Raw genomic sequence first — 27,495 nt, 5'->3', positions numbered from 1 at the left:
CTCTGCTGCGATCAGGGAAGCGCTTTCGCTCCCTGAAGTCCAACACAGAGAGAATGAGGAGGAGCTTCTTCCCGCAGGCTGTCCAAGCTCTCAACAACCAGAGCAGTACAACTTTAATACACTCCAGCACTTTCTCTTTCAATCACTCTGGACTCTTTGCACAAATCACTTTGCACAATCTCTGCTCTTTTTACTTTTATTTTTTATCTTATACGTTGTATTTCACTCATTTGCACACCTTCACCCTACCAGTTACACATATTTTATGTTAAAGACGTAAAAGTGTAATATTTGGTTATATTTGCAATATTTGCATATTGGTTCATTGTATACTTGCAACATGTGCAATACTGTGGTCTGTAGTAGTCGCAAAAAGCATTTCACTGCATATCATACCGTGTATGACTATGTATGTGACAAATAAAATTTGAATTTGATTTCAATTTGACACTATCTGTTCCAGTAATGGAGCTTGGTTCTCTTCTTCATTATTTCCATTAAATGCACTTTGTATACGGTCCCTGACGCTGGATTCCACAGACAGGCCAGTACATCAGGAGATGTGGAGGAGGCCGTAGGAGCAGGACACTACCTCCACCTTTGTACAAGGAGGAACATGAGGAGCACTGCCAGAGCCCTGCAAATGACCTCCAACAGGCCACAAATGTGCATGTGTCTGCTCAAACGGTCAGAAACTGACTCCATGATGGTGGTATGAGGGCCCGACGTCCACAGGCGGGGGTTCTGCTTACAGCCCAACACCGTGGAGCACGTTTGGCATTCGCCAGAGAACACAGAGATTGGCAAATTCCCCACTGGCACCCTGTGCTCTTCAGGTCCACACTGAGCACATGTGACAGACGTGAGAGAGTCTGGAGACGCTGTGGAGAACGTTCTGCAGCCTGAAACATCCTCCAGCATGACTGGTTTGGCAGTAGCTCAGTAATGGTGTTGGCATTTCTTACACTTTTTTTGTCTGTGATTGTGTTGTCACCACATTTAACTATGTAAAGAAGAAAGTATAATAAGAAAGTTACATTCATTCCGATCTGGGAGGTTTTATTTTTGTGTTCAGTGTATATGAAATTTTAAATGAACTTTAAATTAGATTTTACAATGTGTATTTACAGTACAGGCCAAAAGTGTGGACACACCTTCTCATTCAACGTGTTGTCTTTATTTTCAGGACCATTTATGTTGGTATATTCTCATTAAAGGCATCAAAACTATGAACCCAATCCAGATTGTTTGGGATGAGCTGGACCAACAAGTGCTAAACACCTCTGGGAACTCCTTCAAGACTGTTGGAGAAGCATTTCAGGTGACGACCTCTTGAAGCTCATCGAGAGAATGCCAAGAGTGTGCAAAGCAGTAATCAGAGCAAAGAAACTAGAATATAAAACATGTTTTCACTTATTTCACCTTTTTTTGTTAAGTACAGAACTCCACATGTGTTCATTCATAGTTTTGATGCCTTCAGTGAGAATCTACCAACATAAATGGTCATGAAGATAAAGAAAACACGTTGAATGAGAAGGTGTCCAGACTTTTGGCTGTACTGTATATATACGGCACTTCCGTGTATCGGGCCGCGTTGTCCGTGTGGCGATTAGGGATATGTGGGGTGTGTGTGAGATGTTTAAATCGCACCTGAACCTTCGGTTTACACACCAGGACGCTGAAGTCTGGCCAGGAGTCTGCGACCACCTCCAGGTTGAGCGCTTTCCCCCTGTTAATGCTGAACAGGCAGCCGTAGACCTGCGGGGCAACACAGGTCGCAAACAGCAGCAGCAGCAGCACGACCTTCTCCGCCAGAACATCTTACCTTCACCGCTGCAGGGGACAGCGGCGCCAGGGCCTTCTCCGCCTGCTGCAGCTCGTCTTCACCGAGCACGATCATGCTGGACGTCTTCTGTAACCCGTCGTCCCCGGACAGGTCCCTTCCAAGAACTCGTGGTCGTATAGTAGAGACAGGACACGGAACTGATGTCTTACTGAAACAAATAAAACATGGGTGGTGGGTGCAGAGCGTCTCGCACCGGGCCCCCGTCCGGTGAAGCAAGAAAAGCTGGATACGATAAATTGATTCCCCATACAGAAAAATATACTAATTGTCAAATTACCAATTAAACAATCAAAAAATATATACATAAGGATTAACAAATCACTACACATTTAATTATTCTATAAATAATTACATAAAAACAATATGAACACAAACAGTACAAGAAATATAACTCTCATCAACATCATAAAAATTAAACTTCCCCACACTTACATTTACGGCATTTATCAGACGCCCTTATCCAGAGTGACTTACAATCAGTAGTTACAGGGACAGTCCCCCCCTGGAGACACTCAGGGTTAAGTGTCTTGCTCAGGGACACGATGGTAGTAAGTGGGGTTTGAACCTGGGTCTTCTGGTTCGTAGTCCAGTGTGTTACCCACTAGGCCACTACCACCCTGTACCACCCTGTACCCCCATACCTGAACAAATAAACATGGGTGGTGGGTGCAGGGTTCCCAATACTAACGACCAGGCGAAATAAAGCTCAGTCTGGCTCTATTAGAAACTCCCGATCTCATCATCTTCTAAAAGAACACCATCCTGCGCGGAGAAAGTTCATTCCAAACCGGATTTATTCGCGGCGCGGCAGGAGGAACTTTTCCCCGGACCGGAGCGCGCATGCGCACGCAGGTGCCCGCGTCATCGCAGCCAAAACGAAACCAGGAGGTATAAAAAAAATCGTATTAAAGAACAAAATAAAAACGCACCTGACAGGATAACAATCGTTTTGGTGATACGCTTCTGTTCGCCGCCGTGGAAATGTGACGCCGCCCAGCAGCAGGGCGGGTTCTGTTATTATAGAGACGAGACGCGGCGGTGGGAACCCACGTGACCGGCAGACGTCCGGAGCCGCGGCGTGCGGAGCAGGTGGGGTCACGTGACGTCATTCCGGTGAAATGTCCGCCCACTGAGTGCCTGTCGTCGGAACCGCGCAGCGACGATGGCCCTCCTGCTGGCGCTGCTCCTGGCCGCCGCCGCGGCGGACGTCGCCGTCTCGGGGGACCTGGCGCGCTTCAGCCCTGACGTCATCAAGGCCGCCGACTTCGCCATCAGCGCCCAGAACCGCATGAGCAACTACCCGTACGCGTACAAGGTCATGTCCGTGCTGTCGGACACGGCGCAGGTAAGGCCGCCGCCCGGTCCCGGTCCCCGCGGTCGCGGACTGTCACCTGCGCCACCAAACCGGCCACCTGTCCCCCCCCCCCCACGCAGATCTACCCCCCAGCGCGGGTGAAGTACAGCATGGTGGTGGAGGTCGGAGAGACGGCGTGCAAGAACACGCAGAGCCTGAAGCTGAGCGACTGCGTCCTGCAGAACCTGCCCAACACCAAGGTGCTCCGCCTTCAACACTTACTACACAGTTACTCCACCCTCACACGATGGGGTTACGCTGTTTTACTACACAGTTAATCCACCCTCACACGATGGGGTTATGCTGTTTTACTACACAGTTACTCCACCCTCACACGATGGCGTTACGCTGTTTTACTACACAGTTACTCCAACCTCACACAATGGGGTTACGCTGTTTTACTACACAGTTACTCCAACCTCACACGACAGGGTTACGCCGTTTTACTACACAGTTACTCCACCCTCACACGATGGAGTTACAGAGTTTTACTACACACTTACTCCAACCTCACACGACTGAGTTTTACTACACACTTACTCCACCCTCACACGATGGCGTTACGCTGTTTTACTACACAGTTACTCCAACCTCACACGATGGGGTTACGCTGTTTTACTACACAGTTACTCCACCCTCACACGATGGGGTTACGCTGTTTTACTACACAGTTACTCCACCCTCACATGACAGGGTTACGCCGTTTTACTACACAGTTACTCCACCCTCACACGATGGCGTTACGCTGTTTTACTACACAGTTACTCCAACCTCACACGATGGGGTTACGCTGTTTTACTACACAGTTACTCCACCCTCACACGATGGGGTTATGCTGTTTTACTACACAGTTACTCCACCCTCACATGACAGGGTTACGCCGTTTTACTACACAGTTACTCCACCCTCACACGATGGCGTTACGCTGTTTTACTACACAGTTACTCCAACCTCACACGACAGGGTTACGCCGTTTTACTACACAGTTACTCCACCCTCACACGACAGGGTTACGCCGTTTTACTACACAGTTACTCCACCCTCACACGATGGAGTTACAGAGTTTTACTACACACTTACTCCAACCTCACACGACGGAGTTTTACTACACACTTACTCCACCCTCACACGACAGAGTTACGGCGTTTTACTACACACTTACTCCACCCTCACACGACGGAGTCACAGAGTTTTACTACACACTTACTCCAACCTCACACGACGGAGTTTTACTACACACTTACTCCACCCTCACACGACAGAGTTACGGCGTTTTACTACACACTTACTCCACCCTCACACGATGGAGTTACGCCGTTTCACTGCACACTTACTCCAACCTCACATGACGGAGTTACAGAGTTTCACTGCACACTTACTCCAACCTCACACGACGGAGTTACAGAGTTTTACTACACAGTTACTCCACCCTCACACGACAGGGTTACGCCGTTTTACTACACACTTACTCCAACCTCACACGACGGAGTTTTACTACACACTTACTCCACCCTCACACGACAGAGTTACGGCGTTTTACTACACACTTACTCCACCCTCACACGATGGAGTTACGCCGTTTCACTGCACACTTACTCCAACCTCACACGACGGAGTTTCAGAGTTTTACTACACACTTACTCCAACCTCACACAACGGAGTTTTACTACACACTTACTCCACCCTCACACGACAGAGTTACGGCGTTTTACTACACACTTACTCCACCCTCACACGACGGAGTCACAGAGTTTTACTACACACTTACTCCACCCTCACACTACGGAGTTACACCGTTTTACTACACACTTACTCCACCCTCCCAAGACAGAATTAAGCTGTTTTACTACACAGTTACTCCACCCTCACACGACGGGGTTACGCCATTTTATTACACAGTTACTCCAACCTCACACGACGGAGTTACAGAGTTTTACTACACAGTTACTCCACCCTCACACGACAGGGTTACGCCGTTTTACTACACACTTACTCCAACCTCACACGACGGAGTTACAGAGTTTTACTACACAGTTACTCCACCCTCACACGACAGGGTTACGTTGTTTTACTCCACACTTACTCCAACCTCACACGACGGAGTTTTACTACACACTTACTCCACCCTCACACGACAGAGTTACAGCGTTTTACTACACACTTACTCCACCCTCACACGATGGAGTTACGCCGTTTCACTGCACACTTACTCCAACCTCACACGACGGAGTTACAGAGTTTTACTACACACTTACTCCAACCTCACACGACGGAGTTTTACTACACACTTACTCGACCCTCACACGACAGAGTTACGGCATTTTACTACACACTTACTCCACCCTCACACGACGGAGTCACAGAGTTTTACTACACACTTACTCCACCATCACACGACAGAGTTACGGCATTTTACTACACACTTACTCCACCCTCACACTACGGAGTTACACCGTTTTACTACACACTTACTCCACCCTCCCAAGACAGAATGAAGCTGTTTTACTACACAGTTACTCCACCCTCACACGACGGGGTTACGCCATTTTATTACACAGTTACTCCAACCTCACACGACGGAGTTACAGAGTTTTACTACACACTTACTCCAACCTCACACGACGGAGTTACAGAGTTTTACTGCACAGTTACTCCACCCTCACACGACAGGGTTACGCCGTTTTACTACACACTTACTCCAACCTCACACAACGGAGTTTTACTACACACTTACTCCACCCTCACACGACGGAGTTTTACTACACACTTACTCCACCCTCACACGACAGAGTTATGGCGTTTTACTACACACTTACTCCAACCTCACACGACGGAGTTTTACTACACACTTACTCCACCTTCACACGACAGAGTTATGGCGTTTTACTACACACTTACTCCACCCTCACACGATGGAGTTTTACTACACACTTACTCCACCCTCCCAAGACAGAATTAAGCTGTTTTACTACACAGTTACTCCACCCTCACACGACGGGGTTACGCCATTTTATTACACAGTTACTCCAACCTCACACGACGGAGTTACAGAGTTTGACTACACAGTTACTCCACCCTCACACGACGGGGTTACGCCATTTTATTACACAGTTACTCCAACCTCACACGACGGAGTTACAGAGTTTTACTACACAGTTACTCCACCCTCACACGACAGGGTTACGCCGTTTTACTACACACTTACTCCAACCTCACACGACGGAGTTTTACTACACACTTACTCCACCCTCACACGACAGAGTTACGCCATTTTATTACACAGTTACTCCAACCTCACACGACGGAGTTACAGATTTTTACTACACAGTTTTACTACACACTTACTCCACCCTCCCAAGACAGAATTAAGCTGTTTTACTACACAGTTACTCCACCCTCACATGACGGGGTTACGCCATTTTATTACACAGTTACTCCAACCTCACACGACAGAGTTACACCGTTTTCTACACAGTTACTCCACCCCCACACAATGGAGTCACAGCGTTTTACTACACACTTATTCCAACCTCACATGACGAAGTTACACTGTTTTACTGCACAGTTACTCCACCCTCACACGATGGAGTTACGCCATTTTACTACACACTGTCACCGTGTTTCACTGTGTTACTGAGTGTCGTGTCACCATTTGTCATACTACACTATGTAGCTACTCCACTCGTCCTCACTGGTCATCAGTGAATCTATATTACACTTGTAGTGTTTGGTGTCGGAAGGGCGGGTCAGGAGAGTAGCACCTCGCCCCTCACAGACCAATCAGGTAACCCCATCTTCTGCCTAACGGTGGGTGAATGCCCGCTAACATCCCTACTGGCTGCGCAGTGCATGCTGGTACTAATCCACACTGTGTAGAGTAGAACTTTACCCTCTACACTTCAGAGTTGTTAAAGCAGGTTTACTCTGAACTCCTGACGTTCTTTACTGCTTAAAAGCTTCATGGATCTTCAAATGGACTAGTGGCATCAAAATAGACACGTAATGTCCACCATGACACTGGACTAAAACCTACTCTGCCCTGTCCATTACCTCCAAACATGGACAGATGCTCTATACTACACTGTGGACTTGACCACCTCTACAACTGTAGGACTTTTTCTCTTCTTGGACAAATCATCCAAACCCTGCACTGACACCAACTGCAGGCTCACTCTACCCTGGAAGGGCGTCCCTATCTCCATCACTCCTTCCCAACGTTTCTTCCTGTCACATCCATCTGGCATGGCGGGGCAAATGAACGGAGATGATGAGACAAGATGACGAGGAAGAAGGACGCATTCACAAGACAGGGGTTTAATCTTGCTATGAACTGGACAGGGGAGACATCCGGCAACATGGTGAACATGTAACATAACAAAGACCCGATGGAGAACAGAAACAAACAGGGCAGCTTTAACAACAGGGGAACATGACAAACAGGGGAACATGATTAGGAAACATTACACAGGACTAATGTTAAACTCCGGTCCGGATTCCGTCAATCATGACACTTCCTTGTGTGCAGAAGGGTGAAGTGTGTCGGGTGTCAACTGTAGGGCCCACTGAGCCCACTGAGACGTACTGTATGTGATTATGGGCTTTATAAGAAATAAATGTTGGTGTTGTTGTTGATTGTGTTTCTCCAGACCATGACCTGCAGCTTTGTGGTCCTCGCCGTGCCGCGCTCCACGTTCCCGGCTCCCAGCTACCTTCTGTCCAACCAGTGCAACTGACCCCGAGTCCCGGGGGGACGAAGGCACCGCCGGACGTCCATCTTCACCGTTCCGCCGCTTGTGTACCAGACGTTGTGACACGAATGAAGGGATGGGTGGGGTGGGGGGGTGGGATCCGTGTTTTCTTTCCATCCGGCAGCAGATGCATGAAGATTAGATGCATGCAGCAGTACAGGCGACCCCAGCGGGCGCAGGCATGGCGCTATACGTACGTACGCGTCTGTGTGTGTGTGTGGGTCCTCGTGGGCTTTAGCGCTGTGCGACTCGTGGTGTGTTGTTCTCGTGGAGTTGGTGTGACGTTCTGCCACCTCAGTAAACGAAGGCCTCGGCCGCGACTCCGCCCGGTTTCTCACTGTTCTGCATGTTGCACACTTTCCATTCTTTACAGTGTGGACTCGACGTTGGATTTCGTATTATTATTGTATATTGTAGTGTCTATAAAGACAGTTTTGTTGTAATGTTCAGTTTTACTGTTTGAACAGCCGGTTTTCTGAATATATGGAAATAAAACTGTGTGATGTGGCTCCCACTGCTGAGAATAATCATATTTTAATAAATCACATCGCCCTCCCTGCTGTAACTCCGACATGTCACCGCCAACAACTTCATTAAAACGTTTTTTAAAGATTATATTGTCTCATGCGTTTAACCAGCGCTGTTTAAAACGTTCGTGCATTAAAATAATTCAAATCGAGCGAATTCCCGCCGCTCTGCCTGACGTTGCGTGATGACGTGGCGGCCGGGCCCCGCCCCTGCCTGCCAGGCCCCGCCCCGCGACCCGCAGCCTGCAGAATCCCGACGGTGCGGATGGACGCGCCGGTTTCCGACCGCGGGCCCTGCGCCGCGGGCCGAGGCAGGAGATCCCGCGCCCGGCGGGGCAAGCGGGGCCGGCGGCGGAGGGGCAGGAGGCGGAAGGACGCGCCGCCGCCGCCGTTTTTACCCCCGGAGGTGATCAGCCATTTTCCTGCGGACTGCAGGGGCGCGTGATGCCTGCAGTGTGTGTGTGTGTGTGTGTGTGTGTGTGTGTGTGCGTGTGTGTTTCTGCGCTTTCGCTCTTTATTCTGTCCTTTATATGTTTTATTCGGCGTGTGTGCAATACCTCGCGTTCTGACGTCATCTCTCTTCTCATTCGAGGCAGAAGAGGGCAACATAGAGTACAAGGTGATTGTTACGTTGCTGACGTCATAACGACGTGACGTGTGCCAGTGGGGCTCCTCCTGACCGGCATCTCTCTCCGTCTGCCCGGCAGCTGAAGCTGGTGAACCCCACGCAGTACCGCTTCGAGCACCTGGCCACGCAGCTGAAGTGGCGCCTGCAGGAGGGGCGGGGCGAGGCCGTGTACCAGATCGGCGTGGAGGACAACGGCCTGCTGGTGGGCCTGAGCGACAGGGACATGAGGGCCTCGCTCGGCACCCTGAGGCGCATGGCTGAGAAGTACGGGCGGCTTCGAGATGCCGTTATTCCTTTGGCCTGACGAGGATTCTGGTCACAGTGCACCACTGGTCACCGCGTCACGATACGGGACATGTGACCGTAACACACGCTTCTGTCCCAGTCACTTATTCACAGCACTTCTGTGTGTGTGTGTGTGTGTCCTCAGGGTGGGGGCCGACATCACACTTCTCAGAGAAAGGGAGGTAGATTACGACTCCGAGAGAAGCTGCCGGAAAATCGCAGAGGTCCTGGTGCGGAAAGTTCCAGATGACCAACAGGTCAGATTATTCTGAGGAAAAAAGCGGTACACGTGCCTATCGGTGGTGATGCAATTCGTTCTTTCCTTCTTTCGAGTAGTTTTGCCTGTGATGTCCTTTTCACAAAGTGAAAATAAAAATTTATTAAAATTTGTTTCTATCTGTATTTTAAGGTCTGAATAGGAGCCGTCATCATAGTTATAGATTTATAATAATATAATGTAGATTATATTAATGAATATAATACATAGTAGTGTATATAATACAATAAATATAAATATTGCTATTATATAATGATTATAATATAATATAGATTTAATATCATTTATTGAATATAGGCCAATTTGGATTGTACCATCATTACCATTATATATTTATAATAAAATAATATTTACATTTACGGCATTTACCAAACGCCCTTATCCAGAGCGACTTACAATCAGTAGTTACAGGGACAGTCCCCCCCCTGGAGACACTCAGGGTTAAGTGTCCTGCTCAGGGACACGATGGTAGTAAGTGGGGTTTGAACCTGGGTCTTCTGGTTCATAGTCAGTAGTTACAGGGACAGTCCCCCCCTGGAGACACTCAGGGTTAAGTGTCCTGCTCAGGGACATGATGGTAGTAAGTGGGGTTTGAACCTGGGTCTTCTGGTTCATAGTCAGTAGTTACAGGGACAGTCCCCCCCTGGAGACACTCAGGGTTAAGTGTCCTGCTCAGGGACATGATGGTAGTAAGTGGGGTTTGAACCTGGGTCTTCTGGTTCATAGTCAGTAGTTACAGGGACAGTCCCCCCCTGGAGACACTCAGGGTTAAGTGTCCTGCTCAGGGACATGATGGTAGTAAGTGGGGTTTGAACCTGGGTCTTCTGGTTCATAGTCAGTAGTTACAGGGACAGTCCCCCCCTGGAGACACTCAGGGTTAAGTGTCCTGCTCAGGGACACGATGGTAGTAAGTGGGGTTTGAACCTGGGTCTTCTGGTTCATAGTAAGTAGTTACAGGGACAGTCCCCCCCTGGAGACACTCAGGGGTTAAGTGTCCTGCTCAGGGACATGATGGTAGTAAGTGGGGTTTGAACCTGGGTCTTCTGGTTCATAGTCAGTAGTTACAGGGACAGTCCCCCCCTGGAGACACTCAGGGTTAAGTGTCCTGCTCAGGGACATGATGGTAGTAAGTGGGGTTTGAACCTGGGTCTTCTGGTTCATAGGCGAGTGTGTTACCCGCAAGGCTACTACCACCCTATAATATATATTTATATAATTTATTGAAAATAGGCCAATTTAGATTGTACCATCATTACCATTCTAGATTTATAATAATATAATATAGATTTTATATAATTTATTGAATATAGGATTGTCATTACCTTTAGATTTATATCGCCACCTTGTGGTGTCCATAGGTTCAGCCGAATGTCTTATGCATCAAATTTCGGTGTTAACACATGAATAGATGTGATATTTACAGTGTGTTCATGTTGCCAGTTCTTGGACCTGCGTGTGGCAGTGCTGGGTAACGTGGACTCGGGGAAGTCAACGCTCCTGGGGGTGCTCACTCAGGGAGAGCTGGATAACGGGCGAGGTCGGGCGCGGCTCAACCTCTTCCGGCATCTGCACGAGATCCAGACTGGACGCACCTCCAGCATCAGCTTTGAGATTCTGGGCTTCAACAGCAAGGGAGAGGTGCGACGTGTGGACAGGAGAGAAATCCTTCCTTCTTTAGGTTTACTTGCTGTTTATTATTTGATGGAACGTGTTGGTGGATGTGGCCTTGGTCCAGGTGGTGAACTACAGCGACTCCCGTACGGCTGAAGAGATCTGTGAGAGCTCGTCCAAAATGATCACCTTCATCGACCTCGCCGGACACCACAAGTACCTGAAGACCACCATCTTCGGCCTCACCAGCTACTGCCCTGACTTCGCCATGCTGGTCGTGGGCGCCAACACAGGCGTTGGTGAGCTGGAGCTCTTCTTTCATGTCACAGAGAACTCACCCCCTGGAGACACTCAGGGTTAAGTGTCTTGCTCAGGGACACGATGGTAGTAAGTGGGATTTGAACCTGGGTCTGCTGGTTCACAGGCGAGTGTGTTGCCCGCTAGGCTACTACCACCCAGTAGTTACAGGGACAGTCCCCCCTGGAGACACTCAGGGTTAAGTGTCCTGCTCAGGGACACGATAGTAGTAAGTGGGGTTTGAACCTGGGTCTTCTGGTTCTCAGGCGAGTGTGTCCCGCTAGGCTACTACCACCCAGTAGTTACAGGGACAGTCCCCCCTGGAGACACTCAGGGTTAAGTGTCTTGCTCAGGGACACGATGGTAGTAAGTGGGATTTGAACCTGGGTCTGCTGGTTCACAGGCGAGTGTGTTGCCCGCTAGGCTACTACCACCCAGTAGTTACAGGGACAGTCCCCCCTGGAGACACTCAGGGTTAAGTGTCTTGCTCAGGGACACGATGGTAGTAAGTGGGGCTTGAACCTGGGTCTTCTGGTTCTCAGGCGAGTGTGTCCCGCTAGGCTACTACCACCCAGTAGTTACAGGGACAGTCCCCCCTGGAGACACTCAGGGTTAAGTGTCTTGCTCAGGGACACGATGGTAGTAAGTGGGATTTGAACCTGGGTCTTCTGGTTCTCAGGCGAGTGTGTCCCGCTAGGCTACTACCACCCAGTAGTTACAGGGACAGTCCCCCCTGGAGACACTCAGGGTTCGAACGCTAGTGTGTCCCGCTAGGCTACTACCACCCATGACAAACAAACTGATCTCATGTCAGTGTTTTAAAGCGTTTTTTTTTTCTGGTTCCTCAGCAAAAAGCCTGCTGAACGTGACCTCGGGACATTTTCTGAAAGAAGGTCTTTGTCCAGTGGAAAATATGCCGCTTGCTCTGACATGGCATTGTTGCGCGTGAACATGGAAATTAAAAGTGAGCTCAGATGCTTGTCCGCCAAGGTCAGGGTGATCGGAAACGTAGGTCAGCGTTCGAATTTCTCCCCCGTAGAGAAAGGTCGTTCCTGATGGGTTGATGGACGTGTAGGTATTGTATTGAGGGGAATCTACTTCCTACCCACTAACGGATAGTCGAGAGCATTAACGTGTGCAGTGCCACGTCGGGTGAAGAAGGAGGCACAGCCGAACGACAGGGTGAGAAATGTGGTTTTTAACAAATAAGAACAAACGTGGCACATTGGCCCAAACTGTAATCGTGGGATATGTAGCATCACACAGGGTTACAGCAACCAGGAGGGGTGTTGGGGGAAAAGACTACTAAAATAGCCGTCCTCGCCCAGTTAAACCAACACAGCACACAGCTACATCGAAGGAAAGACCAGAAAAACGGCTAAGTGGTGCCACCTGGTGAGCTGGGGGCACTGTAGCATCACAACGTGGAGTAGAGATGTAAATCAGGCTCAATTTCTATTGTTTTAGTCGAAGCTATAAACACGAACCTATAGTACCTATCCTATCTGTATTTTTTTTAATGAAATGTTAATTTTACTTTATTCCTCCTGAGAGGGCCTGTTCTCCTCTTCTGGTCCTCTGGTTCTACCTCATGGTGACCCAGATCTGGGGTTTTAGTGACGTGCTCCATATTTCCCAGGAGAGAAATGTTCTCAGGTTGGTGTCCCTGAACGCCGGGGCTTGGAAGGAAGTCGCGTGAACGTCCTTTTCTCCTGTCCCCCCTGCAGCGGGTACCACGCGTGAGCACCTGGGCCTGGCGATGGCGCTGAAGGTGCCCATCTTCATCGTGGTCAGTAAGGTGGACGTGTGTGTGCGCGGCGCCGTGGAGCGGACCGTGCGCCAGCTGGAGCGGCTGCTGAAGCAGCCCGGCTGCGGCAAGGTGCCCCTGCTGGTGGCCAGCGGCGACGACGCCGTCACCGCGGCACAGCAGTTCACTCAGACCAGCAGGTACGACCGTGTCCCATTTCCTCACCAACGGCTTTATACATGGACGTAGTGTGATGGGATGACGTCTCCCCATCGTCCCGGTGCAAATAAGGTGCACCAGTGACATTTAGCATAAGGATGGAATTTGCACCTCAGAATGAATTTACATTTTACAGCTTTTACCAGACGCCCTTATCCAGAGCGACTTACAATCAGTAGTTACAGGGACAGTCCCCCTGGAGACACTCAGGGTTAAGTGTCCTGCTCAGGGACACGATGGTAGTAAGTGGGGTTTGAACCTGGGTCTTCTGGTTCATAGGGGAGTGTGTAACACGCTGGGCCACTACCACCCAGCTTAATGTTTCTTATAGTGGACGTTTATCAAGGCTGTTAGGAGCATCAACGCCTGAGCAGAAACAAAGAGGGACACCGGATGTCTCATGTGCGCGTCTCTCTCTTCCCAGTGTCACTCCCATCTTCCTGCTGTCCAGCGTATCAGGGCAGAACCTGGACCTGCTGAAGGTCTTCTTCAACATCCTGCCGCCCCTCAGCAACAGTAAAGAGCAGGAGGAGCTCATGCAGCAGCTCACCGAGTTTCAGGTACCCCCCCACACACACACACTCACACACACTCACACACACACGTCCATCCACACACACCTTCTCATGGACGTGACCTGTCAGCGCAGGTGGATGAGATCTACACCGTGCCAGATGTGGGGACGGTGGTGGGCGGGACCCTGTACAGGTGAGCAGTTAGATATCTGCCGGTGTGTGTCCCGTGAGTCCCCTGGTGGCGCGTCTCGGTACTACGTGGCTCTCTGTCGCCAGCGGGGTGTGCCGTGAAGGGGAGCGGCTGGTGGTGGGGCCGACGGACGATGGGCGTTTCCTCCGGCTGAAGGTGTGCAGCATCCAGCGGAACCGCTCCGCCTGCCGGGTGCTCCGGGCCGGCCAGGCCGCCACCCTGGCCCTGGGCAACTTCCCCCGAGCGCTGCTGCGCAAGGTCAGAGGTCGCCGGACCCTCACTGGTCGTTTCCCGCCGGTTTCGTTTCTTACAACGTGATGATGATGATGATGATGTGTGTGAATTGAAAAGGGAATGGTGATGGTGAGCCCCAAGATGAACCCCACCATCTGCTGGCAGTTCGAGGCGTCCATCGTCCTGCTGTTCCACGCGAAGACGTTCCGCCGCGGTTTCCAGGTCACTGTCCACGTGGGCAACGTGAGACAGACGGCCACCGTCGAGTGCCTGCACGGGAAGGTGGGTGTCGCCGAAGCTCGGTTCATTGGTTAGTAGGGTGGTAGTAGGCTAGTGGGTAACACACTCGCCTATGGACCAGAAGACCCAGGTTCAAACCCCACTTACTACCATCGTGTCCCTGAGCAAGACACTTAACCCTGAGTGTCTCCAGGGGGACTGTCCCTGTGACTACTCACTGTAAGTCACTCTGGATAAGGACGTCTGATAAATGCTGTAAATGTAAATTATTATAATTATATAAATCTAGAATGGTAATGATGGTACAATCCAAATTGGCCTATTTTCAATAAATTATATAAATCTATATTATAGGGTGATAGTAGCCTAGTGGGTAACACACTCGCCTATGGACCAGAAGACCCAGGTTCAAACCCCACTTACTACCATCGTGTCCCTGAGCAAGACACTTAACCCTGAGTGTCTCCAGGGGGACTGTCCCTGTGACTACTCACTGTAAGTCACTCTGGATAAGGACGTCTGATAAATGCTGTAAATGTAAATTATTATAATTATATAAATCTAGAATGGTAATGATGGTACAATCCAAATTGGCCTATTTTCAATAAATTATATAAATCTATATTATAGGGTGATAGTAGCCTAGTGGGTAACACACTCGCCTATGGACCAGAAGACCCAGGTTCAAATCCCACTTACTACCATCGTGTCCCTGAACAGGACACTTAACCCTGAGTGTCTCCAGGGGGGGACTGTCCCTGTAACTGGTAAACGTGCTGTTGTCCGCAGGAGGAGTTGCGGACGGGCGAGCGGGCGGTCGTGCGCTTCCGCTTCATGAAGCACCCGGAGTACCTGCGGGTGGGGGCCAAGCTGCTCTTCAGGGAGGGGGTGACCAAGGGCATCGGCCATGTAGCCCAGCTGCTGGCGCACGACCAGAACCGCACACACGTGCATATACAGCCGCCCAGCAACAACAACAACAACAACAACAACAACTGAAATGTCAACGTGTGTGTGTGTGTGTGTGTGTGTGTGTGTCAGCTGGAGAAGATGGATGGTCTGCTGCTGAGGTCTGCTCAACGTGTCGGGTGCCACGGCAACAGCGTGCAGAATCGGGTCACCATGGTTACGGCACCAGGTTTCACGATGCATCGGGCGCATAAAATGAGTCCACGGCCTCGCGTTGTTCCGGAATTTCTGTCGATGAATAAACTCCGGTTTTTATTTTGTAGTTTCATTTCACTTTCCCTAAACTGCACCGTATGGCTTCTGTCTGCACCTCTCCGAAGGACATTTTTATTTGAATTGCTATATGAAATTGCATAGTATTAGATTAAAATTGTTCTTGCACTGATTAAACAAGTTACTAACATGTTAGTTACTAAAGGGGTTCATGTTGGAAGAAGTGGAATTCTGCAGGATTGTTCTGAGCTGTTCCTTCCAGAACCTTCCCCCGACGACGGTTGCAGCATCAGCATCTGGAGCGGCAGCCTGGCCCGTCTCGTTCCTCTTCTCCCGTTCTCCGCCTTCGTATTTTGTGCGACTACTGACAGGATGTTGAATGTACCGAACGTGAACCTGCTGGTTCCCGCCTGTGGGTCAGGAGTGTGGTCTCTGGAGAACCGCGTGTTCTGTATATGTTCTCTGTGCGCTTTAATCGTCTTGTTCAAGCCTAACAGCGGTGACCTTGTGTGCATGCTGTGGTGCCGATGTCCTTATAGCCCCCTAACGACAGCTTATAACGCTTTAAAGGTGTGTGTTCTAATAAAAATGTTCCACTCTCAACTGCTTCCTGCTCTTCGCTGGTATCACGCTACTTCTGCGAAACAGTAGAACCGCAGGAAAGCGAGGTTCTAAAGGTCTAATAAACACGAGGATCTAAAGGTCTAATGAACACGAGGTTCCAAACGTTTAATAAACAAGAGGTTCCAAACGTCTAATAAACATGAGGTTCCAAACGTCTAATAAACACGAGGTTCCAAACGTCTAATAAACAAGAGGTTCCAAACGTCTAATAAACACGAGGATCTAAAGGTCTAATAAACACGAGGTTCCAAACGTCTAATAAACACGAGGATCTAAAGGTCTAATAAACACGAGGTTCCAAACGTCTAATAAACACGAGGTTCCAAATGTCTAATAAACACGAGGTTCCAAAGGTCTAATAAACATGAGGTTCCAAACGTCTAATAAACACGAGGTTCCAAACGTCTAATAAACATGAGGTTCCAAACGTGTAATAAACACGAGGTTACAAAGGTCTAATAAACACGAGGTTCCAAACGTCTAATAAACACGAGGTTCCAAACGTCTAATAAACACGAGGTTCCAAACGTCTAATAAACAAGAGGTTCCAAACGTCTAATAAACACGAGGTTCCAAACGTCTAATAAACACGAGGTTCCAAACATCTAATAAACATGAGGTTCCAAACGTCTAATAAACACGAGGTTCCAAACGTCTAATAAACAAGAGGTTCCAAACGTCTAATAAACACGAGGTTCCAAACGTCTAATAAACACGAGGTTCCAAACATCTAATAAACATGAGGTTCCAAACGTCTAATAAACACGAAGATCCAAAGGTGTAATAAACATGAGGTTCTAAAGGTCTAATAAACACGAGGATCTAAAGGTCTAATAAACACGAGGTTCCAAACGTCTAATAAACACGAGGTTCCAAACGTCTAATAAACACGAGGTTCCAAACGTCTAATAAACACGAGGTTCCAAACGTCTAATAAACACGAGGTTCCAAACGTCTAATAAACACGAGGTTCCAAACATCTAATAAACATGAGGTTCCAAACGTCTAATAAACACGAAGATCCAAAGGTGTAATAAACATGAGGTTCTAAAGGTCTAATAAACACGAGGATCTAAAGGTCTAATAAACACGAGGTTCCAAACGTCTAATAAACACGCGGTTCCAAACGTCTAATAAACACGAGGTTCCAAACGTCTAATAAACACGAGGTTCCAAACGTCTAATAAACATGAGGTTCCAAACGTCTAATAAACATGAGGTTCCAAACGTGTAATAAACACGAGGTTACAAAGGTCTAATAAACACGAGGTTCTAAACGTCTAATAAACACGAGGTTCCAAACGTCTAATAAACACGAGGTTCCAAACGTCTAATAAACATGAGGTTCCAAACGTCTAATAAACATGAGGTTCCAAACGTGTAATAAACACGAGGTTACAAAGGTCTAATAAATATGAGGTTCTAAACGTCTAATAAACATGAGGTTCTAAACGTCTAATAAACACAGGGTTCCAAACGTCTAATAAACCCGAGGTTCTAAAGGTCTAATAATTCCGGTGAAATGTTGCCTCTATATGTCATGTTGGCGTAAATCAAGACACGTTTCTCGATGGGAAGGATTTTTATTTTGCTCAGAATGGAAATATGAAAATGCGCTTGTCAAATTGCCACAAAAACGTGAAGGCAAGCGGAATCTTCTGGCAGCTGGCAGTGGAATAGCGCTGATATGAAATGTTGAAAATTATAACAATAGAACATTTATTGACATCAAAAGAATTTCACTGCTGCGAGATTTCAAAAACCGGATGTTTTGTACAAAACCTCATATTTCGGCTTGTCGTGACTACACAACGCGTGTGTCCTTTTATTATTAAAAATGAAAATTATTACACTTTCAGTGCCAATGAAAAACAGCTTCATACTCCCACAGCTGTCAAGAACAAATGACATGAAAATATCATCTTTTTTTATTTCAGTGTCTGATTCTAGCCATTCGGTGGCATTAAATGACAATGACCATTGGCGGTTTTGTGATTGTGGTATTTGAAGCATTTTGACCGGCCTGGAGCTGACGCGCGGCGAATCCGGGATCGGGGACGGGGGGACAGGGGGGACATTCTCCACAGCCCCGTGGGAATGAAGGCGCTTCTGTTTTTTTGGTTATGGCTTCTCCTGCACTGAAGAAAAGAGGCAGCTGATGGTGTTGGGGACACAGGAGGTGGCCTGACGGACGCCACCCGGTTGCCAGTCACGTGACCGCCTCCTTCTGCGGCCGTTGGCTGGTTGTGCCGCTCGGGGAGTTTAGGCGAGAGTCCTCTGCCGGGGCTTGATCCTGAGATACAGCTGATGGAGGAAACACGGGACACGTGTGGCTGGATGCAGCACCGGGAGAAGATATAATGAATAAACGGCAGCGGCGTTGGCGCTGAACTCACCCCCAGCAGGTTCCGGGGGATGTACCCTTCGTGGTCACCGCACCGCGCCCACCACCAGCCCGCCTCGTCCTGGTCGTCCCGCTGCAGAACGGTCATGCAGTCGCCCTCCCAGAAGGCCAGCTCGTCGCCGTCCTCCGCCTCGTAGTCCCAGAGGGCGTAGACCACGCCCCTGTTCATGACGCCCATCTTCTCCTGGACGCCTGTCCACCAAACACAACGTGGGTCCGGCGTTCGGCCCGTGAGGTGCGAACGCGCGGGGAACGCGGCGGGCACACTGACCGTAGAGGAACTGGGAGCACTGGGCGTAGCCCTCCTCCATCTCCTCGCACTTGTCTGCGGCGGTCTGCATGTCACTGTAGGTGGTGGCGAACACGGCCGCGCCCGACTCCACCAGGAACTTGCACGCCTGCACGTTGTTGCAGGAGGCGGCGCAGTGCAGCGGCGTCCTGGGAGGGGCGGGGTTACAGAGGGAAGCAGAGTTCAGGCGCGCGCGCTGTCATCAAGCCCCGCCCACACAGAGGCAGCTTGAGAAACCCACCAGCCATCGCTGTCGGCCGCGTTGACGTTGACGCCATACTGCACCAGGAACTTGACGATCTCCGTGTGTCCGGCGCACACGGCGTTGTGCAGGGCGGTGATTCCCTCATCGTTGGGCAGACTAGGGTCCTCCACCTACACACACACACACACACACACACACACACACACATACAGGATGTGTCACCACCATCACGTGTCGATGTCCTCAGTAGCTTCTTTATTCCATTTGTTGATGTAGATGTTGCAGCACGCGAGTGTATGTGTGTGTGCGTGTACGTGTGTGTGTGTATGTGTGTATGTGTGTGTATATGTGTGTGCATGTGTGTGTACGTGTACATGTGTATGTGTGTACGTGTGTATGTATGTATGTATGTATGTACGTCTACGTGTGGTTGTACTTGTGTGCATGTGTGTACGTGTGTGTGTACGTGTGTGTATGTGTACATGTGTGTACGTTTGTGTGTATGTGTGTATGTATGTGTGTACGTGTGTATGTATGTATGTGTACGTGTGTGTATGTGTGTGTGTGCATGTGTGTGCGTGTATGTGTGTGTGTATATGTGTGTGTATGTGTGTGTGCATGTGTGTGCGTGTACGTGTGTGTGTACGTGTGTATGTGTGTGTGTATATGTGTGTGCATGTGTGTGTGTGCATGTGTGTGCGTGTGTGTGTGTGTGTATGTGTGTGTACGTGTGTGTGATGACCTCGTAGATGATGCGCTGCACCAGGTCGTACTCCCCCTCCAGCGAGGCGTCCAGCAGCAGGGCCAGCGGGTTGAAGCGAACTCGCATGCCGTGGCTGATCCGCTCTGATCCGCTCTTCCGCAGGTTGGTCCTCTTCCCCTTCACAGCGCAGGATAGAACCGGTTATATCAGCACACAGCAACACTCGAACTGTACACGTCCTGTAATAACTACCGCCGCCTCGTATCAGGTTACTTGGTAAAATCTCGTATTTAAAGCACTACTTTTCATGCGAGAGTGAAGTGACACGATGAAATGTGTCCTATGTATTGAACCATCACCCTGAGTGACCAGTGGGCAGCCATGACAGGCGCCCGGGGAGCAGCGTGTGGGGACGGTGCTTCGCTCAGTGGTACCTTGGCGGATCTGGATTCGAACCGGCAACCTTCAGATTACGGGGCCGCTTCCTTAACCGCTAGGCCACCGTTGGCCAAAGGGCCGTTATTACGTTGGCACGTCTACCTGCGCTGTTTTGTTTTATTGGAATGATCTAATCCTGGTTGACCTTTGACCCTGACTACACTGGCTGTACTGGTTGGTTACGCTACTGACTGGCGGCAGGCTGACGTCTCCCATGACCAGCGGCGGCTCCATTCTGCTGTCCTCGGGCGGGGCGGAGGGGTACGGCGGAGGGGGGTACGGCGGGTACTCTGGGGCGCAGGGGTCCGACTCGTGGTCCTCCTGCTCGGGCGGGGGAGGTGGCAGGGGCAGCTGTGCCAGGGAGGCGTCGTCCACACCGGGGGAGCGTGGGGGGAGGGGAGGGGGCGGCAGACCTTCATCCTCGTCCTCGTCCTCCTCCTCCCTCTCGGGTATGACGGGCGAGGCCCGCACCAGGCTCCGCTCCACGTCCTCCGCCGCCCCGCCCCCCCCGGCGGGACTCTGCTCGCCCGGGGTCTCCATGGCGGCCAGCGTGGTTTTCTGGTAGAGGAGCTTCTGGATGTTGGGCCCGGCGGGGCCCTCGGGCTCCGTGATGGAGCTGCGCTTCTTCAGCGGCCGCGGCGCGTGGTGCAGCCGCCTCCGCAGGGCCTCCAGCTCCAGGTCGCTCTGGTGGCGGAACGGCTGGGACAGGAAGGGGAGGAGCTTGGTGGGGCTGAGGGGGCGGGGCACCCTGTCCGCTTCCTGAGACTCGGCAGGCGTCGCGGGCGTGGCCGTCGCGCCGTGGTCCACCTCCGTTTCCGCAGCAGCCGGATGGTCCATGGCGAGGGGCTGCTGGGAAGGGAGGACTGGCTTTCCATAGACTGCGGAGTGATAGAAAATCCGCCAATGAACAACCACAGACGGAATAATTCTTTACATCATTAATTACTAGTGCAGCTCAAACATTAAAAATACAATAAAAAAAATTGCAATACGCCGAAGAGCTTTTTTTGTTTGTTTTGGTATTTTTGAGCCCCAACCATGTAATGGCAGTAAAAATCAAAGATCATATTCTATGACAATATAGATTAATATCTCCTATCAATCATCACATAAAAGAAATATATTTAAGTTGTGTGGAATTGTGCGGGTATTATACAGATATAGCAGCTTCAAGTAAAGATTTTATAGCCCCTTTAGGTTAAAGACGTAAAAGTGTAATATTTGGTCATTTTTGCAATATTTGCATATTGGTTCGCTGTATACTTGTAATATTTGGGTTATTGTGGTCTGTATGAGTCGCTAAAGCATTTCACCGCATATCATACCGCGTACGACTGTACGTGACAAATAAAGTTTGAATTTGAATTGTATTAATGTGTGTGTTTATATGTATAAATCAAAAACATTATTAGACGAAGGCACCGAGGGCACCCACCCCGGGGTTGCGAGCGGGGCAGGGTGCCACCCTGACCCCCCTTCCCGGACCCGCTCTGCTGGGTGTACATGGAGTAGATGGAGCTGGCCGCCACCGTCTGCGGTTTGGGGAGCGGCAGCGGCGTCTCCTTGGCGACCGCGGGGTCGGGGTTGAAGGGGTGGACGGTGGCGGCGGGCGGCGCGTCGGCCTTGGCGGGCATCGGCAGGGTGTGGCTGTGGGTGGACAGCGGCTGGCGGTGGGGCAGGACGGGCTTGGCCTTGCCCGGGAAGGTGCCCGTGCTGAAGGGGAACTTGCCGAACGGGGCCTGGCCGGGCGGCGCCGGTTTGGGCTTGCTGGGCACCGGGGGCGGCACCTTATTCTTCCCGTCCTGGCACGAGACAGAGCGGCAGCTGTAACGAACGTCAGCGTGTACGCCTCGGCCGCCCGGCGGGCGCCGTTGTGGAGGTGCAGTACCTGCGTGTCCCTCAGGAGGTCCTCGGTGCTCTGGTTTTTCCTCAGGGGGAGCGGTGGCGGCGGCGGCTTCACTTCGACCTCAGGGTCTGTCGGAGAAATTCATCGTCACAACTTACTTCGGTACAATTACGAATTGCGGTGGCCTAGCGGTTAAGGAAGTGGCCCCCCCTGGAGACACTCAGGGTTAAGTGTCCTGCTCAGGGACACGATGGTAGTAAGTGGGGTTTGAACCTGGGTCTTCTGGTTCATAGCTGAGTGTGTTACCCGCTAGGCCACTACCACCCTGTGGTGACTATCACCCAAGGGTGATGGTTAAATACAGAGGACACGTTTCGTTGTGTCACCGTGTGCTGTGCTGCAGTGTATCACAGTGACAATCACTTCACTTTCACTTCAAATGAGTACTAATACGCACAATAAGTGTGCCAGTTTGTGTCCCCCGTGACCATCCTGCGTCTGTCACTGCTGCAGGTGCCGGCAAACGTTATGTCTCAGGGGCCAAACTGGCGTTTAATAACTGACAGGCGGGCGGGGCCGGGCGGGGCCAGCACCGTACGCACACGTATCAGACGTAAACATCAAAAGGCATTACAGTGTTCACATTTACACAATCAGTAGCGCAGAACGTACGGCAGAAGGTGCCACCTCGTGACCGTCAACAAAGGTTTTAGGTGCTGAAGCGATAAGCCGATAAACGTTATTGACCAATTTCTGGAATGTTCAGGAGAGTGAAACGAGTGCGTCGTCGGCAGCGTAGGACATCTGTCCTTCACTGGTCTGGTCTGACGTTCTGCGGTACTGAAGCACACAGGACTGAGATCATTGGAAGACAAGTAAACCGCGTCTTTACGGCGTCCTGGGTAACGCAGTGTTCGGAGTGTTCAGAACGGCGCTTTTTACGGTGCTTTCGCATGGACGCCGTTCTGTTGTTTAAAAAACGGCATCTTTTACGCCGTCCTGTCGCAACTTATCAAGATCCGGAGATTGTTGGCCCTGGCGGCTTGCTCGCGCCAGCCGGTGTAAAAAGACGGTCGGGTTTTTGTCCACTTGGCCTTCCATAGCATCGTTCCTCATTCCGTTCTCGGAATCAAACTCTACAATATTGATCAGGAGGGGTTACTAAGGTTACCGGTGTCTCCATGGTTACCTGGCTTTCGTGGAGGGTGGCTGGTCATGCGAGGCAGGGTGGAGGAGTAACCATGGCGACCGGTGGACTCCCAGTCGGGGCTTTTTCCTTTGCTTGTGAATCCTGCGTGAGAGAGTCAGCCTGTGGGCGTGGCCGTGGGTTGGTGTGTGGATGTGGGCGGGGCAGTGTTCTGCCGGTACCTGGGTGAGGTTTGGCGGGCGCCCTCGGCTGGTTCTTGACGGGGCCGTTGGGCAGGGGGAGGGTGGCGGTGCCGTCCGGGTGGGGCGCTTTGAGGATCACTTCCTGTCGCGGGGGTACCGGGGGTCCGGGAGAGGACTGCTGGATGTACGGACCCACCGCCGCCACCCGCGAACCCGCATGCTGCGCCGGCTGCCCCTCCGAGGGCTGCTGGAGACATACGGGGGGGGGGGGGGGGGGGGGGGGGGGGGGGGCAGTTAAAGTTTATTAATGAAAAAATTAATATGTCGGTTCAACCTGGAAAAATAGAAGAATTTTTATGGTTTTAGAATGATTGTGAATCGGACTGAGCCGGTGCTGCATTGTGCTGCGGTGTCACCGGGCGGAAACCACGGCGACGGCGCCGTGATGGATCTGGACGGGCGCTGTTGCCGTGGCGACGACTCACTGGCAGATTCTCCTTCTGCTGAAGGGCCGCCTTCTTCTTCCAGAGACGCTCGCGCAGCTCCGCAATGCGCTTGTCCATGGCCGCCGCCTCCAGGTTGCGCTTGTTGAGCGTGTCCCGCTGCTGCTGCAGACGCACGGTCTGCTCCTGGTTCAGCCTGTTCCTCAGCTGGACAAATAAAAACAAGGCTTTCAGACGAGGACGAGACCTGAAATTAGAATTAACGATGATCCAATCGCAAAGGGAGCTTCCACTGGGTGTGTCTCAATTCAGGGAGTTCCCTCATCCACAGCAAGGGACATTAGTGACTGGGACAGTCCCCCTGGAGACACTCAGAGAACCTTATCTGCCTGTGTCCAAGATAATGTGGGACCCCAATTCCATCCCGCATGCACTGTTCATATTTACAGGCCTTATCCATCATTAGTTACAGGGACAGTCCCCCCCTGGAGACACTCAGGGTTAAGTGTCTTGCTCAGGGACACAATGGTAGTAAGTGGGGTTTGAACCTGGGTCTTCTGGTTCACAGGCGAGTGTGTTACGGTGAGTACAAGAGTAAAGGTCTATATAGCGTGCAGGAACATACGGAGTTTGTTTACTAATATCATATGATTATGAGTTGATAATTAACCTCAGAGCTCCTCCAGAACTGGAACCCAGGTTGGGAACCACTGATCACCTATGAACCAGAAGAAGTCTCCAGGGGGACAGTCCCCGTCACTACTGATTGTAAGTCGCCCTGGATAAGGGCATCTGGTGAATGCCGGTGCTGGTGTTCGAACCCTAGCGGGTAACACACTCGCATATGAACCAGAAGACCCGGGTTCGAACCCCACTTACTACCATCGTGTCCCTCAGCAAGACGCTTAACCCTGAGTGTCTCCAGGCGGGGACTGTCCCTGTAACTACTTACTATGAACCAAAAGACCCAGGTTCAAACCCCACTTACTACCATCGTGTCCCTCAGCAAGACGCTTAACCCTGAGTGTCTCCAGGTGGGGACTGTCCCTGTAACTACTTACTATGAACCAAAAGACCCAGGTTCAAACCCCACTTACTACCATCGTGTCCCTCAGCAAGACGCTTAACCCTGAGTGTCTCCAGGTGGGGACTGTCCCTGTAACTACTTACTATGAACCAGAAGACCCAGGTTCGAACCCCACTTACTACCATCGTGTCCCTGAGCAAGACACTTAACCCTAAGTGTCTCCAGGTGGGGACTGTCCCTGTAACTACTTACTATGAACCAGAAGACCCAGGTTCGAACCCCACTTACTACCATCGTGTCCCTGAGCAAGATGCTTAACCCTGAGTGTCTCCAGGTGGGGACTGTCCCTGTAACTACTGATTGTAAGTCGCTACGAGACATCAGTTCTGATTATTCAGTGAATCGACGTCCCATCGCGGAAGAACACAGAACGAGGGACGGCTGAAAGAGTGAGAAGAAGACGCCGGATGACCTGCAGCTCTCTGTAGAGACGCTCCAGGTCGCCGCCCTGTGAACTCTGACCCTGCTCGCGGGGGGCGTCGCCCTTGCCGCCGCGCAGGACCTCCAGCTGCCGGCTCAGCTCCTCCACCCGCGACACGGCGGACACCAGCTCCCGCTGCTTCTGCTGGAACACGGCGGTCATCTGCTCGATCTCCTCCACTGGGAGAGAGAACGGGAGAGATGGTGAGATGGAGTGGACTTTTACTGGTCACATGGTCCATAATCATCTCCTCAAGCATCAGAGCCCAGAGAGAGAGAGAGAGAGAGTGGAAGGGGAGGGGCTGGAACCAGGAGGCTGGTTAGAACCAGGACAAGGTCACCCGTAAGAAGGTCACCTACATTCCGAATGGGTAGGAACCAGTTAGAACCGGCCAGATGTTCATCATCCTCATCCCCATTCTACTCTTTCCTCCCATGGGCCTGATGTTTCTTCTCAGCTCCTCCTCCACGGTGTTTGAACAGCGTCACACCTCCCATCCCATAATGCACAGCCGTGACTCCACCCACCCAGCTTTCCGTTGCCGAGGCGCTTGTGCTCCACCTGGCCACGCAGCGCCCGGACGCGCCTGAGCTTGCTCTCCTGGTTCTCCGCGTTCTCCCTCAGCTGGCGCAGGCGCTCCTGCTCGCCCTGCTGCTGCTTCAGCACCCGCAGGCGCTGCTCCTGGGGGCGGAAACGGGGGTGAACACACACTCGCGCACACACACACACACACACACACACACACAACAACGACCCGGCGCATCCCTCTACCTTGGAGGCCAGCAGCTGCTGCTGGGCGTCAATCTGCTGCTGCTGCCGCGACGCCATCTCCTGGAGCTCCGACAGGGAGGCGTTCGTAGCGGGCGGGGCCGCGGGCGGAGCCACCTGCAACGCGCACCGTGCTGCTCAGGAATTGTGGGTAAAAGCTGATCCTCAGACTAACGGTGACACATTAGGGCGGAGTTTACAACGAATTCATCACAATGAGCCCCACCCCCTCCAATTAAAGCTATTTTTCATGATAAATTCCCTCTACTCCAGATGTGAGGAACCAAGATGCAGCGCTGGATGTGTGTGTGTGCAACTGATGATGATGATGATGATGATGATGTAATCGGGGTTTTTATTCGATATTTAACTGGTTTACTGGCGTGTTTTAAATGCGGATGAAAGGCCCCCTCACCCCGTTCTCCATCCACCGGTCAGCACCGTTCTTCATGCCGCTCCTCTTCACAGCCTGTTCAGCCGCCTTCTGCCCTGCTGCACGTGCACACACACACACACACGCACACACGCACACGCATATACCACACACACATATACACACACACGCATATACACACACACACACACATGCACACGCATATACACACACACACGCATATACACACATACGCATATACACACGCACACACGCACGCACACGCATATACACACACACACATGCATATACACACGCACGCACACGCATATACACACCACATACACACACACACACACGCATATACACACACACGCACGCACACACACACACGCATATACACACACACATACGCATATACACACACACACACACATGCACACGCATATACACACACCACACGCATATACACACATACGCATATACACACGCACGCCCACGCATATACACATATACACACACACGCACACACGCACACACGCATATACACACACACACATATACACACACACGCATATACACACACACACACATGCACACGCATATACACACACACACGCATATACACACATACGCATATACACACGCACACACGCACGCACACG

General features: G+C 50.9%; 4 protein-coding genes across 16 annotated transcripts in view; 2 read left to right on the top strand and 2 right to left on the bottom strand.

Annotated features, from left to right (window-relative positions):
• The window catches only part of LOC114785789 (glycine N-acyltransferase-like protein 3), a 35,775-nt gene extending 32,506 nt beyond the window's left edge, over positions 1 to 3,269 (bottom strand). For 5 of the 11 annotated variants that reach the window (XR_003749098.1, XR_003749099.1, XR_003749097.1 and 2 more), the window contains exons 1-3: positions 2,776 to 3,269; positions 1,826 to 1,990; positions 1,651 to 1,758 (exon numbers count right to left, since the gene is read on the bottom strand). Coding sequence is in view for 7 of the 11 variants with exons in the window: in XM_028972384.1 (XP_028828217.1) it covers positions 1,651 to 1,758; positions 1,826 to 1,990; positions 2,776 to 2,955 (453 nt within the window). In the remaining 4 variants the exon portion in view is untranslated. Of the gene's footprint in view, positions 1 to 1,650; positions 1,759 to 1,825; positions 1,995 to 2,278; positions 2,727 to 2,775 lie in introns of those variants that run through there. The other 6 variants (XM_028972386.1, XM_028972387.1, XM_028972383.1 and 3 more) reach the window with 6 other exon arrangements.
• On the top strand, positions 2,754 to 8,563 carry LOC114785888 (cystatin-F). Its single transcript, XM_028972540.1, has 3 exons — positions 2,754 to 3,191; positions 3,281 to 3,400; positions 7,847 to 8,563. The coding sequence occupies exons 1-3, from the start codon at positions 3,009 to 3,011 to the stop codon at positions 7,931 to 7,933; spliced, it is 390 nt and encodes a 129-aa protein (XP_028828373.1). The 5' UTR covers positions 2,754 to 3,008; the 3' UTR covers positions 7,934 to 8,563.
• A 45-nt stretch (positions 8,564 to 8,608) lies between these two features.
• Positions 8,609 to 16,503, top strand: LOC114785708 (GTP-binding protein 2-like). Its single transcript, XM_028972232.1, has 12 exons — positions 8,609 to 8,881; positions 9,068 to 9,094; positions 9,183 to 9,367; positions 9,534 to 9,645; positions 11,106 to 11,303; positions 11,401 to 11,575; positions 13,301 to 13,520; positions 13,964 to 14,099; positions 14,189 to 14,247; positions 14,331 to 14,502; positions 14,596 to 14,760; positions 15,508 to 16,503. The coding sequence occupies exons 1-12, from the start codon at positions 8,741 to 8,743 to the stop codon at positions 15,715 to 15,717; spliced, it is 1,800 nt and encodes a 599-aa protein (XP_028828065.1). The 5' UTR covers positions 8,609 to 8,740; the 3' UTR covers positions 15,718 to 16,503.
• A 1,588-nt stretch (positions 16,504 to 18,091) lies between these two features.
• The window catches only part of LOC114785626 (apoptosis-stimulating of p53 protein 2-like), a 20,454-nt gene continuing 11,050 nt past the window's right edge, over positions 18,092 to 27,495 (bottom strand). For 2 of the 3 annotated variants that reach the window (XM_028972055.1, XM_028972057.1), the window contains 15 exons: positions 26,873 to 26,949; positions 26,461 to 26,574; positions 26,217 to 26,370; positions 25,681 to 25,868; positions 24,224 to 24,388; positions 23,778 to 23,985; positions 23,599 to 23,700; positions 22,452 to 22,537; positions 21,999 to 22,365; positions 20,756 to 21,441; positions 20,165 to 20,302; positions 19,459 to 19,592; positions 19,200 to 19,366; positions 18,921 to 19,120; positions 18,092 to 18,828 (listed from right to left, as the gene is read on the bottom strand). In XM_028972055.1, the coding sequence (XP_028827888.1) occupies positions 18,787 to 18,828; positions 18,921 to 19,120; positions 19,200 to 19,366; positions 19,459 to 19,592; positions 20,165 to 20,302; positions 20,756 to 21,441; positions 21,999 to 22,365; positions 22,452 to 22,537; positions 23,599 to 23,700; positions 23,778 to 23,985; positions 24,224 to 24,388; positions 25,681 to 25,868; positions 26,217 to 26,370; positions 26,461 to 26,574; positions 26,873 to 26,949 (2,828 nt within the window). In that variant the 3' untranslated portion in view covers positions 18,092 to 18,786. The remainder of the gene's footprint in view (positions 18,829 to 18,920; positions 19,121 to 19,199; positions 19,367 to 19,458; positions 19,593 to 20,164; positions 20,303 to 20,755; positions 21,442 to 21,998; positions 22,366 to 22,451; positions 22,538 to 23,598; positions 23,701 to 23,777; positions 23,986 to 24,223; positions 24,389 to 25,680; positions 25,869 to 26,216; positions 26,371 to 26,460; positions 26,575 to 26,872; positions 26,950 to 27,495) is intronic. The other variant, XM_028972056.1, reaches the window with a different exon arrangement.

This window comes from Denticeps clupeoides, chromosome 3 (assembly GCF_900700375.1).
Source record: "Denticeps clupeoides chromosome 3, fDenClu1.1, whole genome shotgun sequence".
NCBI classification, from domain to species: Eukaryota; Metazoa; Chordata; class Actinopteri; order Clupeiformes; family Denticipitidae; genus Denticeps; species Denticeps clupeoides.
This window is presented reverse-complemented; position numbering and strand designations above follow the sequence as displayed.

Coding starts and splice junctions, on each gene's coding strand:
- LOC114785888 (XM_028972540.1), top strand. CDS start 3,009: ATGGCCCTCCTGCTGGCGCTGCTCCTGGCCGCCGCCGCGGCGGACGTC. Junction 3,192..3,280: donor TGCTGTCGGACACGGCGCAG/GTAAGGCCGCCG, acceptor CCCCCCACGCAG/ATCTACCCCCCAGCGCGGGT. Junction 3,401..7,846: donor AGAACCTGCCCAACACCAAG/GTGCTCCGCCTT, acceptor GTGTTTCTCCAG/ACCATGACCTGCAGCTTTGT.
- LOC114785708 (XM_028972232.1), top strand. CDS start 8,741: ATGGACGCGCCGGTTTCCGACCGCGGGCCCTGCGCCGCGGGCCGAGGC. Junction 9,095..9,182: donor AGGGCAACATAGAGTACAAG/GTGATTGTTACG, acceptor TCTGCCCGGCAG/CTGAAGCTGGTGAACCCCAC. Junction 14,100..14,188: donor AGCAGCTCACCGAGTTTCAG/GTACCCCCCCAC, acceptor CTGTCAGCGCAG/GTGGATGAGATCTACACCGT.